The 12,926-nt window shown below is 41.2% G+C and overlaps 1 protein-coding gene across 1 annotated transcript in view; it reads left to right on the top strand.

Moving 5' to 3' along the window:
- Positions 1-12,926, top strand: part of Abca13 (ATP binding cassette subfamily A member 13) — a 422,866-nt gene that overhangs the window by 382,528 nt on the left and 27,412 nt on the right. Inside the window, exon 59 of the mRNA XM_059275000.1 lies at positions 1,963-2,055. Within this exon, the coding sequence (XP_059130983.1) occupies positions 1,963-2,055 (93 nt within the window). The remainder of the gene's footprint in view (positions 1-1,962; positions 2,056-12,926) is intronic.

Below are 12,926 nucleotides of genomic sequence, written 5' to 3'. Positions count from 1 at the left end.
TTATTGATTTGACAACTCACTGTTTTTATTTAAAACAGAATAGTGGGGAAAAGACATTTGCTTTTCAACACAGAACCGGGGAGTGAACAACTCGTGGTCTGTTTGTTGCTCTGTTTGTAATTTTAAAAATTGTTTAGTAACTATTTAGTTTGCTAAATTGGATTTTTGTTTTCATTAATTCTTTGAGAATTTCAGACAATGGATTTGGTTATAGTCATCCCCCAGCTCCTCTCCGACCCCCCCCCCACCACCTTCCTTATACATGCAACTGTGACCTTGGTTTTATTTTTAAAATTTTGTTTTTCAAACCATCAAACCCAATTTGTTCTGTTTATATGGTTTTGGGAGTCTGGTCACCCACTGGAGTATAGTTGACTTTCTCAGGACCACACCATTAAAGGAAACCTACCAGCTAGGAGTAGGACTGACTGCATGCCACCTTCCCCTTCCATGCTGGGATTTTGTCTGGCTTGGTCTTTCACAGATTTTCTGCATGCTATCATAATTAATTTGAGTCCATATGTGCAACTGCCCTATTGTGTTTGGAAGATGCTGTTTTCTTGCAGCCATCCACAGCCTCTGGCTCCCACCATCTTCCCTGTTGAACTCTGAATGTTGGGAGAAAGGATGCAACATAAACATCCCATTTAAGGATGGATATTCTGCAGTATCCATATCTTAAATGCTACCACTGTGTTTTGACACTTTTGTTAGAAGTCTGGAATTTTGGATTGTCAAGTATATCCAACATCGCCTCCAGAGTTTCTTCCACTACTGTTATGTTTGAAGAGTGCATTCCCATGCTCAAGTCACTTCTGTATTTGTACTACCTATGATTTGTTTGGGGCTCTTTTGTTCTCATGACATTTCTCTGATATAAATTTTGTGTGTTTCCTCTTTATAATTCAGCATTGTAACAACCTCGTCTAGTACTGTCTTCCCTCACAACATTTCCTACAATTTCCTTCCTCTAACTAATTTTAAATTTAAAATTTTCAGCATTTTCATGGAGGTGATTGCATTTTGATTTGCATTATATTCCATCTGTATTATAACTTATGAATCAAAGTTATAATAACTGTGATTTGTAGATCTTTATAATCCTATACTGAATATTAAAATAACATTACAATTTAAATTACAGTTAAAAGTTTATCTCTAGTATTTTATATCATATTTTACATGATATTAAAATATAAAACTTTTTTGAAATTGTGGGGTCTTACTATAATGAAATGTTATTCTTTTCAATTTTGATACTTTTTTTATTAAAATAGAATTACATCACTTTGCACCTTCCCTTTCCTCCCTCCAGCCCCACCCAGGCAGTCTCTCTCCAAGCCCTCTCATGTCACCTCCTGACTCTCAAACTGACAGCCTCTTTTCTTTGGTTACTATGGATACACTTATACATGTTATGTATATGTCCACACAAATATGTAAACACAACCCAGTGAGACCATTTTGTTGCTTGTGTGTACATGGTTTCCAGGCTGGCCCCTTTATATTGGAAAGCCAATAAGGGGACTCATCTTATATTCATTTTCATATTATAACAGTTTTCTATTTTTGAAATACTCACTCTTTTCCTTGTTTTATTGATTCGAGATTTAATTTTTTGCTTGTCAGTAAAGTTATGCCATTCTTTTTGTAAAGAAAGCACATATTTGTTAAGATCCTCTGTACATGTATTTTTGATGATTGCTAAATGCTTTTCTCTTGTATATTTTATTACTGATCATTCTTCAAAGCACATAGGTATGCTAACAACCTTCATTAAATGGGCTACCTAAATAAAATCTTAGGAGTTTTCAAATCAAGTTATTTCATTTTTATGAGTGTTCTATATTAAGTTACTTAATTTGGACCAATGATATTTTTGTCTCCTTTTTATTTCTGAAGTTTGAACAGGGCTCATACGTTTATGGCATGGCTCATTTCTACTTGTTTATTTCCTCTCAGCATGGAAGAGTGCGAGGCTCTGTGTACCAGGCTAGCCATCATGGTGGACGGCAGCTTCAGGTGTCTTGGCCCCCCTCAGCACATCAAGAACAGGTATTGAGTTTCTTTGTCTATTTCAGTGTTTCCTGTCAACTCAGCAGCATGATGCCTGTGGTAACCAAGACTCTTTCCAAACTGTTTGCTTCAATTAATTCCTCCCGATATCGAGTAGTGGATGAAGGTTCTGGGAAACTTAGGACCAGTTAAAATAACTATAATTATCAAGTCAAAGACACAGCAGTTCCCAGGCAGTTTCTTTAAAACATTTTGCCTGCCTCTTCCCGAGAGGCGCTGTGCCCTTGTTTGTTTTGACAAAAGGGGCTAGGAGAAGATGATTGCAGGGTCCAGACAAAGTCTAGGGGAAAATGACCACCTTACACAGAGTGCTTCATCTAAAGGTGGTGCCACTGTGTGCCTCACCTGCAGTCAAAGTGCATTGGAGTGCCAGCTTTTCCTACAAGATGCATGTTTATAAAGGTGTCTGACAACGTAAGAGGCTAAAAGGGGGTCACTGTGGTTCCTTCTTGTTATGGCCAGTGAAAAACCAAAATTGTTCTTGAATCTGTTAGGTCTCTCCTCACTTAACCATTGCTCCATGTCTTCCTTGCATCTGCTTCTTGGAAGCTTAATTACTTTCTTATGAGGGTGTGTGAACGCTTTGTATCTTGTTATAACTTGTGTCTTTTGGAATATCTTGAATGATTTTCCTTCTCTCTCTCTCTCTCTCTCTCTCTCTCTCTCTCTCTCTCTCTCTCTCTCTCTCTCTCTCTCTCTCTGTGTGTGTGTGTGTGTGTAAAGGGGTGTAGGAGTCTATGCAAGCCACAGGGATTTGGATCCTTTGGACTTGGAGTTACAGGTTTTGATTAAAAAATGTGGTGCTAGGTTCTACACTCTGGCATTCTGCTAGAGCAGTAAGCTCCCTTGACTTTTTAGCCATCTCTCCAGCTCCACTGAGTGATCTTCTAATTTCCCTTACATTGTTTAATCATAGTTTCTATAGAGAGTAGTGTAATCTTTCCCACTTTTTATTGAAAATAGATTATTTTATCATACAATGTATCCTGATTTCCTCTCCCTCTATTCCTCCCAATTCCTCTCCCACCCTACATCTGGATCCACTTGCTTTCTGTCTATAGAATAATGTAGTCTTTCAGGTTTATAAATCTCTTCACTTTCATCGAGTATTTTTTAGGTTAGAATTATAGAACACTCTTGGCAGTTATACGTACCTGCTAGTTACACATACAGGTAACATGTAACTACCTTTACTTTATGGAAACCATATCACTCAGGATGGAAATAGCACCTGAGGGATGGGTGACATGCTTCTAGCGACTCCAAGAGAGGCAGTGCCGTGCCGGGAGAGTCCCCAGTGCTGTGTCCTGTGCTTCTGGCCCGTCGTTTGCCAGGTGAACCTGTTAGAAGCTGCTGTCACTGTGTGCTCTGCTTGCCTTTACTAAGTATATTCAGAAGAAAATAACACTTCACACTCTCTAACCTTTATGAATGCTTGTATAAAGCTTTATAGCCCATTCCTTAATGTCAGGTGATTTATATTCAAGTTCAGCTGCCGGCCTTTTGCTTCTTTGCCAAAGTTGGCCATAGAAGTCAACAGGAAGAAACCCACAGGAAGTCATCTGTTAGCTGAAACCATCTGCAGTTTCTACCCATTCCAAATTTTGGTCCTGATAATGAGAGTTGTAGGTTGAGGCTGAATTGTTGGTGGATATAAACTACAGAGTTTATTCAACAAAAACTGGTTTGTGGTATAGACATTGGAATACTAAAGTTAATACAGTTTTTAAGAATGCAATTTGTGTTCTCCTGTAACAAACAAATGTATAAGAAATAAACACATGCAAATCCTATTGTGATTAAAAAAATAAGGGATTGTTCCTGGATTTCTGTACCTAGGAGTCAGGAACACCATGTGAAATAAAGGGAAGTAGGTATTAGTAACATTCTGCCAGGAACAAAGAGCTCACTCTTCTCACCCTTAGCCCACCTCCCTAACTCGGTAGGGGCAGATCCCAGAAACAGAGATATCCCACCCACCCACTTCACCCCACCCCACCCCCTCCTCTGTGCCTCACTTCATGGCACTGACTTTCCTGGCCATCCTTTGTTGGTAGTTTGGGTCAACTTCCCATACACAGTGTCCTATCTTGTATGTCTCATCCTGACAGTCCCTCTTACCATATACAGATAACTTCTTTCCCTAGGGTCTAAGCACAGCCCACATATACCCAATAATCAGAGAATGTTACCTAACGATACACACCCATTCTTCTGCTGCTATCTAGACACCAAGTCTCCCCCGCATTGCTTGCTTAAACCACCCTTTTCCTTATTACACTGGTTTAAAAGTTCTTCAGGCCAGGCAACTAAACCCTTGAAAAGATAATATATTACTCAAAGGTCTCAAAATAGGGACCACACAGGCCAGGTGGGAAAACACACACGAGTTTCACTCTACAAACAGTTAATAACATTAGAAAAATGTGCATCAGGGCCTTCATTGTGTTTCTGTTGGAAACAGGTGACATGGTTCAATCAGGCATAGGACTGAAGGACTATAGTATACGGGGCATAGATAACTAGGTGTGTAGTGGCCCTAGTTTAAAGGGCAGAAGCATGATAGCTCAGTTATGAAGTGCCCAGTGGAAAGATGATGGGATGGCAGGAACTGCACAAGTTGGTTTCTTTTGGTAAATGAATTTGTATGAGATACTTTGCTGTCTTGAAAGCTGGCCACTCCTGGAGGGAAAGTCTGTCTAGAACCAGTAAGTTCTCCAGTCACCATAACATTGGAACACACAACATAAACACAATGACTTGCCACAGGATCATTGAAGCTGAGCCTTGGGGACATTGAGGTAGGGTAATTATATCCTACCTGCTCTGTGAGGGTCACAAGGGACAATGTGCAGAGGAAGGCAGGATGCTTGGGCTTTGCCGAGGTCTTGAATTGTCCCTCCCTTCCTTGGTGGAGTTTACTCTTCCCAACAATAGTGACTGTCATCTCAATCCATTCTGAATACCGTCCATGTAAAACACTCAGAGGTTATGGATTTGCAGCACCAAAGACCACGATTCTGGACTGTGAGCTACTCAAACAGTACTCTGTGTGATGATGGCCATTGCCTGTGGCAAGTGGCCCAGAAGAAACTGCAGTAGGTGACCCCCTAACCGAGGGTGTGTGTGGAAAGCAAGCTCTTATTTTTGCACTGATGTTGGTTTTTACCCAAGTTATAATTTAGGAAATGTTATCAACATGAGGGCTTTCAGTAAAATTGAGGCTGTTTTGCTTTTGACATTTTATAATTTCCTTAGTGGATGGTCTGGAGGTTGCCCAACAGCCCATGTCCATTTTAGCACTCACAATTTGACAGAAGCAGACCTGCATGTGGTAGGTGACATCACATGGGCTTGTGGGACATGTACCCTAGAGAGTCTACATACTGTGGCAGTCTGAACAGGAAGGGACCTTTAAGTTTGAAGAATGTGAATGTCTATTGGATATTGAAGTAAAGAAAATTTTGTCAAAAGGAAGATTAAATATTCTAGATTATATTAGTTTTTTTTTTAAGTGACTGGAGAATCTGAATAGGAGAGCAAGCAGAAAAAAAAATTAGATATCAAAGTTGCCATGAAAGGAATTCCTCAGGCAGAATAAACTTAAGATGGCTGTGCAAAAAATTCCTGAAACAGCTCTGGACTTGGAGGACTTCATTAAGGTTTTTCAAATGGCATTGTTTTCCTGTTTGTGCTGTTTGTGGGAAGCTGTCTTGTGCATGTAAGATGCTTAACAGGTTCCACAGCCCCCTGGAAGCAGACCTCCCCAACTGTAACAAAGAAAAACATTGACAGATGTCTCCTGAGGGGCTGCTATGAGCTGACCTTGTCTGTGTCAGCTTGTATATTAGTCCATGTTCTCATAAAACATACAGATTTAGATGCATCGAATTGGGAGGATAAGGACTTAGATTTCCAGAAGTGGGTTGGGCCGTGGTTCCTGTTCTTCCTTAGCTTGCTCCTTGGCTGAGAGGAGAATGGATAATGTCAGGGAAAAGGAGCAATGGGATGGGAGTTTTTTTTTTTTTTTTTCAAGCTTATCTTTTCGGCTCTGGATTGACCTTACTTTACAGTGCCTCTAGGGTCCACAGGAGAGATGCACCCCTTTCTCCTCTCAGCACCAGTGTGGTCCCAGTGTGTGACTTAAGGACACTGCCTGAAGCCAAAGGGCTAATAGGTTTGGACACTGTCTTGGTCAGGATATCTTGAAGGGTCCTCTCATGCTCTTCTCAATCCATCTTCAGTCTGTTCTGACTTGCACACTCTCATGGACCACCTCCCACCAGGGTCACTCTTCCTATCCTACTTCTCTGGTCTTGCTGATGCCCATCTCTTTCCCCTGTTGCCTTTGCCTTCTCTTCGTAGTGTCAGCCTCCTTTTCCCCTTTGCTACATGACTGCATCTCCCTTCCAAGTTACCTGCTTGACTGGGTTTAATTTCCTTGAATCTTCTGTTGAATCTGCGCTGCAACATGCTACTGACATGTTCCTGGAGAATAATACTAGCTTCGATTTTTATCAGTCCCAGCATTACTTTGTGCTCAGCATCTGTGTTATTTGATGACAGTGACAGCCTGTGCTAGCAGCTTTGGTTTCGGAATATATAGGAGAGCTGTACCAAGAGGAATGTACATGATCCAAAAATGTTTTAAGTTTTGGTTCATTAGCAAGCTTATATAGTCATGGAAACCACCTATCCTTTTTCATTTACTAAATATTGCTGTGGTACTTTATTCTCAATCTCTAAGCATTCATGTCCTACTTTTCTAACTATCTTCTGTGATACTTGTAGGAAGATAAAAAATGACTTGAACCTGAGAGTTAGAAAACCAAGATGCCTTAAATGTGTTGTTTGCATTTAAGAGATGAGATCCAACCAAGTTCAAAAATCATATGGTAAAGCTGTGTGCTGATTTGAATGAGGAATGTCCTCTATAGCCTCCTATATTTAAATACTTGATCTCCTGTTGATGGTGCTATATAGGGAGGTTATGGAAACTTTTGGTAATGGAAACTTGCTGGAAAGTATGTAGCAGGGCAAGGAGTGGCACTTTGAGAGTCTATAGCCTTACCCCATTTCAAATACCGTCTCTCTTTCTACTTGCTTTATGTGATTGACATGCGATCTCTCAACTATCTTTTGCTGCTGTGCCTCCCTGCCATGATGGATGCTTATCCCTCTGGAACCATACACCAAAAAAAATTCTTCCTCCTATTAAGTTGCTTTTGGTTGCACCAACAGAACAGTAACTAATACACTCCATTATTTCAATAAAAGGAGCCAACAATAGAATTCTGCTGATGGGAGTCAATTTAATTAATTTATTGAGTCTTTCTGGTTTTGTTCAGCACCAACTGCTCCCAGTCCTGAGGGTGGTGGCAATGGGAAGATCCTTCAAACAGGTAATGACTTCCAGAGATATGAACAGGGCTCACAGTGTAGTTTGAGGGTTGAGTGCTCAGAGGGGAAGGTACATGCCTTTCTCCCCTACATCCCTTGATCTCCCTCTTACTCATTTCTCCACATCCCCTATAATCTTTGGCCAAGAACATTATACACAGTCCTCCATACATAGTCCAGCCTGTAGGAGTATGGCCATACTTGTGGGGTCTTCCCAGAGACCTCCCCAGATGGGTACTTTACCTTCCTCTTCTTGGCCATTGTTAAAACACTCTTCCCACCAGAATTTGGCTGTTTTTGGAGAATATCCCCTTCCCTGATCTATCTTCTCATTCCCAGAAGACTGGCTTCCTCTTAGCCCCTGCTACAAGGTTGTCCTGTTTCCTTATTGAGAAGGAAAGGATAAAATGTAATGGGAGGATCTTCCTCAGATTCAGGAGACTCTGGAAGACATCCCTTTCTCTTCCCTTTGGCTCACTGACAAAGGAAAAATTCATCTTGTTAAAGCTGAAAGAGAAACACTCAGCTCTGATGTGGTCCCTTTTCTTGTGTCACTCTTACTTTTTTTCACTCTTTCTTCCCTAGTCTATGCAATCTCTCCTTTCTCCTGGTGCCCAATCTTTATGGCTTATCTGGTTGATGTTCATTACCATCTATTATAGTACAAAGTACTATACAAAGTACAGTATGCATGCCAGTATAGTATTAGTAATGGACTCTTAACAGTGTTTGCTTTGCCATGTGCCAGATTTAGTGCTTTATATGTTGTCTCTGTTAGAGTTTTTATTGCTGTGAAAAGACACCATGACCACAGCAACTCTTATAAAGAAAATATTTAATTGGATTGGCTCTCTTACAGTTTCAAGGATTCAGTCCATTATCATCATGGTGGGAAGCATAGCAACATACAGGCAAATGTGGTGCTGGAGGAATAGCTTGAGTCCTGTATCTGGCAGGCAACAGGAAGTCGACTGAGACACTGGACAGTGTCCTGAGCATAGGAAACCTCAAAACCCATCCCCCAGTGACATACTTCCTCCAACAAGGCCATACCCACTCCAACAAAACCACATGTAATGTCACTCCCTATGAGATTATGGGGGCCCATTAGATTCAAACTACCACATATGTAGGAAAGAATTTATTCCTCACTCTCATCCTTAAGTATTTATTGTGACTCCCATTTTGCAGGTACAGAAGGAGGATGAGTCACAGAAGGGTTGGGCCATTTTCTCAGGGCCACCAGCTAATAAGTAGAAGAGCTGGAATTGTAACTGCTGCGCTTGGTCTCCATTTGAGTTTTTTGATGTGTAGCCTGTTTTGATCCTTATTTAGGTGTGTCTCATGCCTGTTGGGAGATAAGATGCAGCTACTCTAGAGCTCACAGCTTATTCAGTGTCTCCCCGACTGCTGAGGTACACCCCAGAGCCCTACAGATGTGGACTCATGCCTGCTCTTGCTGCTGAGTCTTCAGTTACATGTACACCAGCATCTCTTCCTTGTTGATCTGCATATTGATAAGATTTCTACATCTTTATTATTTTCACCAAGACTTCATCCTTTCACTCATTTCTTATTTCTTGAAGAGAGAGAGGTCACTTATAAGCTATTCCTTTGAAATAATTTCCAAAAATGTTACAGACATTCATCATCCTTTCTTCATTTCCCATCTTTGAAAAATAATTTTTCTTTATATTCTGCATCTTTCTTTCACATTTAAGTGTGTGTGTTTATTGTTTTTTAATTATGTGGTTTTTTTTATCTGTTTATGGGTTTTTACATGTGAGGGCAAGTGTCTGCAGAGGCTAGAAGCTTCGGATTCTCTGAGAACTGGAGTTAGATAGTGGTGATGTGAGCTGCCTGACGTGGGTGCTGTGAACTGTATTTGGGTCTTCTAGAGGAGCGGTACTCACTCTGAACCTCTGAACCATTTCTCAAGCTCCCATCTTTTATCTTCGTGATAATTACACAACCTCTTTCCCCTTTGGGACCTCCCTCAAGCAGTTTCCTCCTTTCCATTATGTATTTGAATGTTCATTTTGTTGTCAGTTGTGAGACATATTTTTTTTTCAAGTAAAAGAGCATCATACACTCTTATGGTGATATGGGCAGGTTCATTGACTTGGCCATATTACTTATGTACATGATGAAAATCCAATAGCTGGATATTGGCAATGGTTCACTGGCTCTTGTCTCTCTAGTTAGGTTGGATTCTAAACAGCTGTTGTTGCTCAACTTATCATATCTACATGTAGTCAGCAGATAATAGAGAAGGAGAAAAGCCTTAGGAAAGCCTGCAAACAGTGTGCCCACTCTTACATTCCCCCCCCATTAAATCCCATTTAGCAACTTGGGCTTGGCTTCTCTTGGTTTCTTGGTGATCATGAAGTCTCCCCCGCACCCCCCCCCCCCCCCCAGACAGCTTTGTAAGCTCTGTAGCTTTGGAGCCTGTCCTGGAACTGGCTCTGTAGACCAGGTTGGACTGGAGCTCAGAGACATCCACCTGTCTGTGCCTCCTGAGTGCTGGAATTAAAGTCATGCACCACCACCACCCAGCTGATCATGAAGACTTAAGAAATATAGATTTGAAGATGTATACATTGCACTTAAGATAAAATTGGATTTCCGTTACCGAGAAGGATGCAAAAACTAAAAATAAAAACTAAACAGATGTTTGATGGGCTCCCAGCAATGTGGGCCATTTTCCCAACTTCCTCAGTTAAAAATGGGTTGAGCAGTCTTAAGTTCTAGGAACCCTAGAGCTTCCATTTATGATTAGTCTCATGATTCTGAATAGCCCTTATTATGGAGACAATTTAATGAGTGAGCTCCTCAGAGTCTGTGTGTCTCTCTCTGTCTCTGTTCCTGTCTCTGTCTCTGTCTGTGTGTATGTGTGTGTGTGTGTGTGTGTGTGTGTGTGTGTGTGTGTGTGTGTATGCATGCATGCACATGTGCATGCCAACCTCTTTGGGTACTGACATTTTTGTCTCACTCAGGCAGTTAGGAATTCATTCTCCAATCTTCTTTGTGTTATACCCTGGCAAGTCCCAACAGTCCTAATAGCTGCCTTCACTGAGTACATTCATAAAGCACCTTTAGGGAGTCAGCAACAGCTGCAGGCTGCACCTGCTCCCTTTTCTGGCCTTGGAACCAACTTAAGAAGACTTAAAACTGACTGTCATAAACAGTCCCCCCAGGAATGGAAAAGCAGCATGCTTCTGACTGTGGAGTTTATAACCTGAAGTAGACTTGGCTGACTCCTGACCTGTGGAAGAAGGAAATAATGGTTGTTTAGTTATATGTTATAACAAAGGTTTTAAAATGTAAAGAAAATCCTTATGAATATGATAGTTTTCATTGTCCTGAGCCGACAAACGTAAAGCTTTGCGAACTGATACCACTGTAAGTATGTTAGCTATTTAACATGAAATATAGTCTTCTGCAAGGAGGTTGGTGGATTTTCTTTTCAAAGCTAAAAAGATGATATTGCTCTTTCAGCTCACAAGCTCTGACTGTCAGGGAAGCTGCAAATTAATACATCACCTTATGTGACACCATATGCTCCATTGTGGTGACTTTGATTTAATGCTTCTATAAAACCTTACTATAAACATAAAAGCTCCGATTAAGACTCCATCACCAAATAATAAACTGTCTCATTTAAAAGTGAAACAGATCATTCGGTATGCTTATGTCAATTCACAGATGGAGCTGAAGTTGCTACATGCGCACATGCAATGGGTTGTGCTGCAATGCAGAGCTATGTACTCATGCATTCTGGAATGCCACTTGCAAGTGTTTTCTTTGGTTTAAAGCATCATAGAATTCAGTTGCTACAACGAATCTACAATTAGTTCTCTTTACTAGAAACAGTTTTATTAAAGAAGAGGCACATGGCTTTGTGTCCTCACTATGTTTTCAAAGCAGCTGACTCATGTTTTATCTCATTTGTTTTACAACATCAGGTTGCATGAACAAAATTAAGTTGCTCTAACCTAATCACCCGGGAAGAGATTCACATCCTCATGCCTTTCTCATGCTGGATATTCTGATGGGATTCAGATTATGAGCAATGTCACCTAGAGCTGTCATTTTACCAAAGGGGGATACTCTGCTTTTATTTCTCAATGTTTTTCATTAAAAAATAAGGAGACTGCTTTTCAGCCACAACAAGGATGGGAAATTAAATGATGGAGGCCAGTGACAGCTTAGATGTATGGAAATTTTGGCTGGTGATTCAGCCTCACTGTGGTTCCTGTCAATTAACCGGCATTTGTTAGTCTCCTTTATCAGGGATGATGACATGATGTCTGCTTAAAACCAAAGACTGTAGTGTGCCATCAGATATAGGACTGAGTCCATGCTGACCTGCAACATGGCTTTAAGAGATTGACAAACATTATACCGTGAGATGCACCTCACTTGAAGTTGGGAAATATCATTGCACATTTGTGCAGTTTGCTGGAGACTGAGCGGTGAATGAGACATGAGCTCTATTGTATACACAGTGAACAGAGCAATGAGAATTAGAAAGCTTCCATGCATGTGAGTTAACTGTGAAGAAAGACAAGGATGCATACAAACTGCCTTATGGGAGGGCTAGTAAGAATGACTTTGTGGGCAAGGAGGCATCCAGACTACATGTGCATCAGAGAGGGATGAAGAAAATACAGCCTGAGTCCTGTTCTTAACAGCTAGGCTATAAATGGGGGTAGAAGCCGATTAGTGTGGCACTCACTCCGGGATAATGTTTAGATCAATTCTCCAAATGGGAGGCTATAATTCTAGGGTTAAAATGGGGGAAACAAATGGAGGCAATGAGAAAAGGGCTGGCCAAGAGAAAATAGCTGCCACAGCTATTTCTGTTCTCTAGCTGAACACTAAATCCAAAGGACTAAAGTCACTGCTGTCAAAGCATGGACTGGACAGTGCTGAGTGGGAGGCGTGTAAGACATGTCGGCATTACAGCATACTGATGGGGAGGAAGGAAAGGTGGTGCGTTGAAACTTGAGAGATGGGAAGATACTGATGTCCCTGGAGAATTGGACATGTGAAGAGAGGGGAGTCTGGGTACTGGACATGCTCATTGGTAGGCCTTGGTGGGTTACTGGTATGACTCATAATGAAGAAGGGCTATTGGGATTCCTTTACGGATGCTTTCTCTTACAGCAGGAGAGGAAACAATGCAGGCTGGGTGCTTAGGGTCTCTTCTTACCTCATCGGAGCTCTGAGCCAGGGTTTACATACTCTGCAGATGAATGAGGTCAGAGTCACACTCCTACAGTGCTGGAGGTTAGTTGCTAAATGTTTCGTGTGCGTTAGCGCAATTAATCCTTATGGTATGGGCAATTATTGCTATAATAGGGACAACGAGGCCAAAAGCGCAAAGCAGTCTGCTCAAAACACGGTTGCTATTAAAAGAAGCAGTTTTGAATCTCGGGCTCTTGACT

This window comes from Peromyscus eremicus, chromosome 10 (assembly GCF_949786415.1).
Source record: "Peromyscus eremicus chromosome 10, PerEre_H2_v1, whole genome shotgun sequence".
Lineage (NCBI taxonomy): Eukaryota > Metazoa > Chordata > Mammalia > Rodentia > Cricetidae > Peromyscus > Peromyscus eremicus.
The sequence above is the reverse complement of the archived record's forward strand: the minus strand, read 5'-3'. Positions and strand labels throughout refer to the sequence as shown.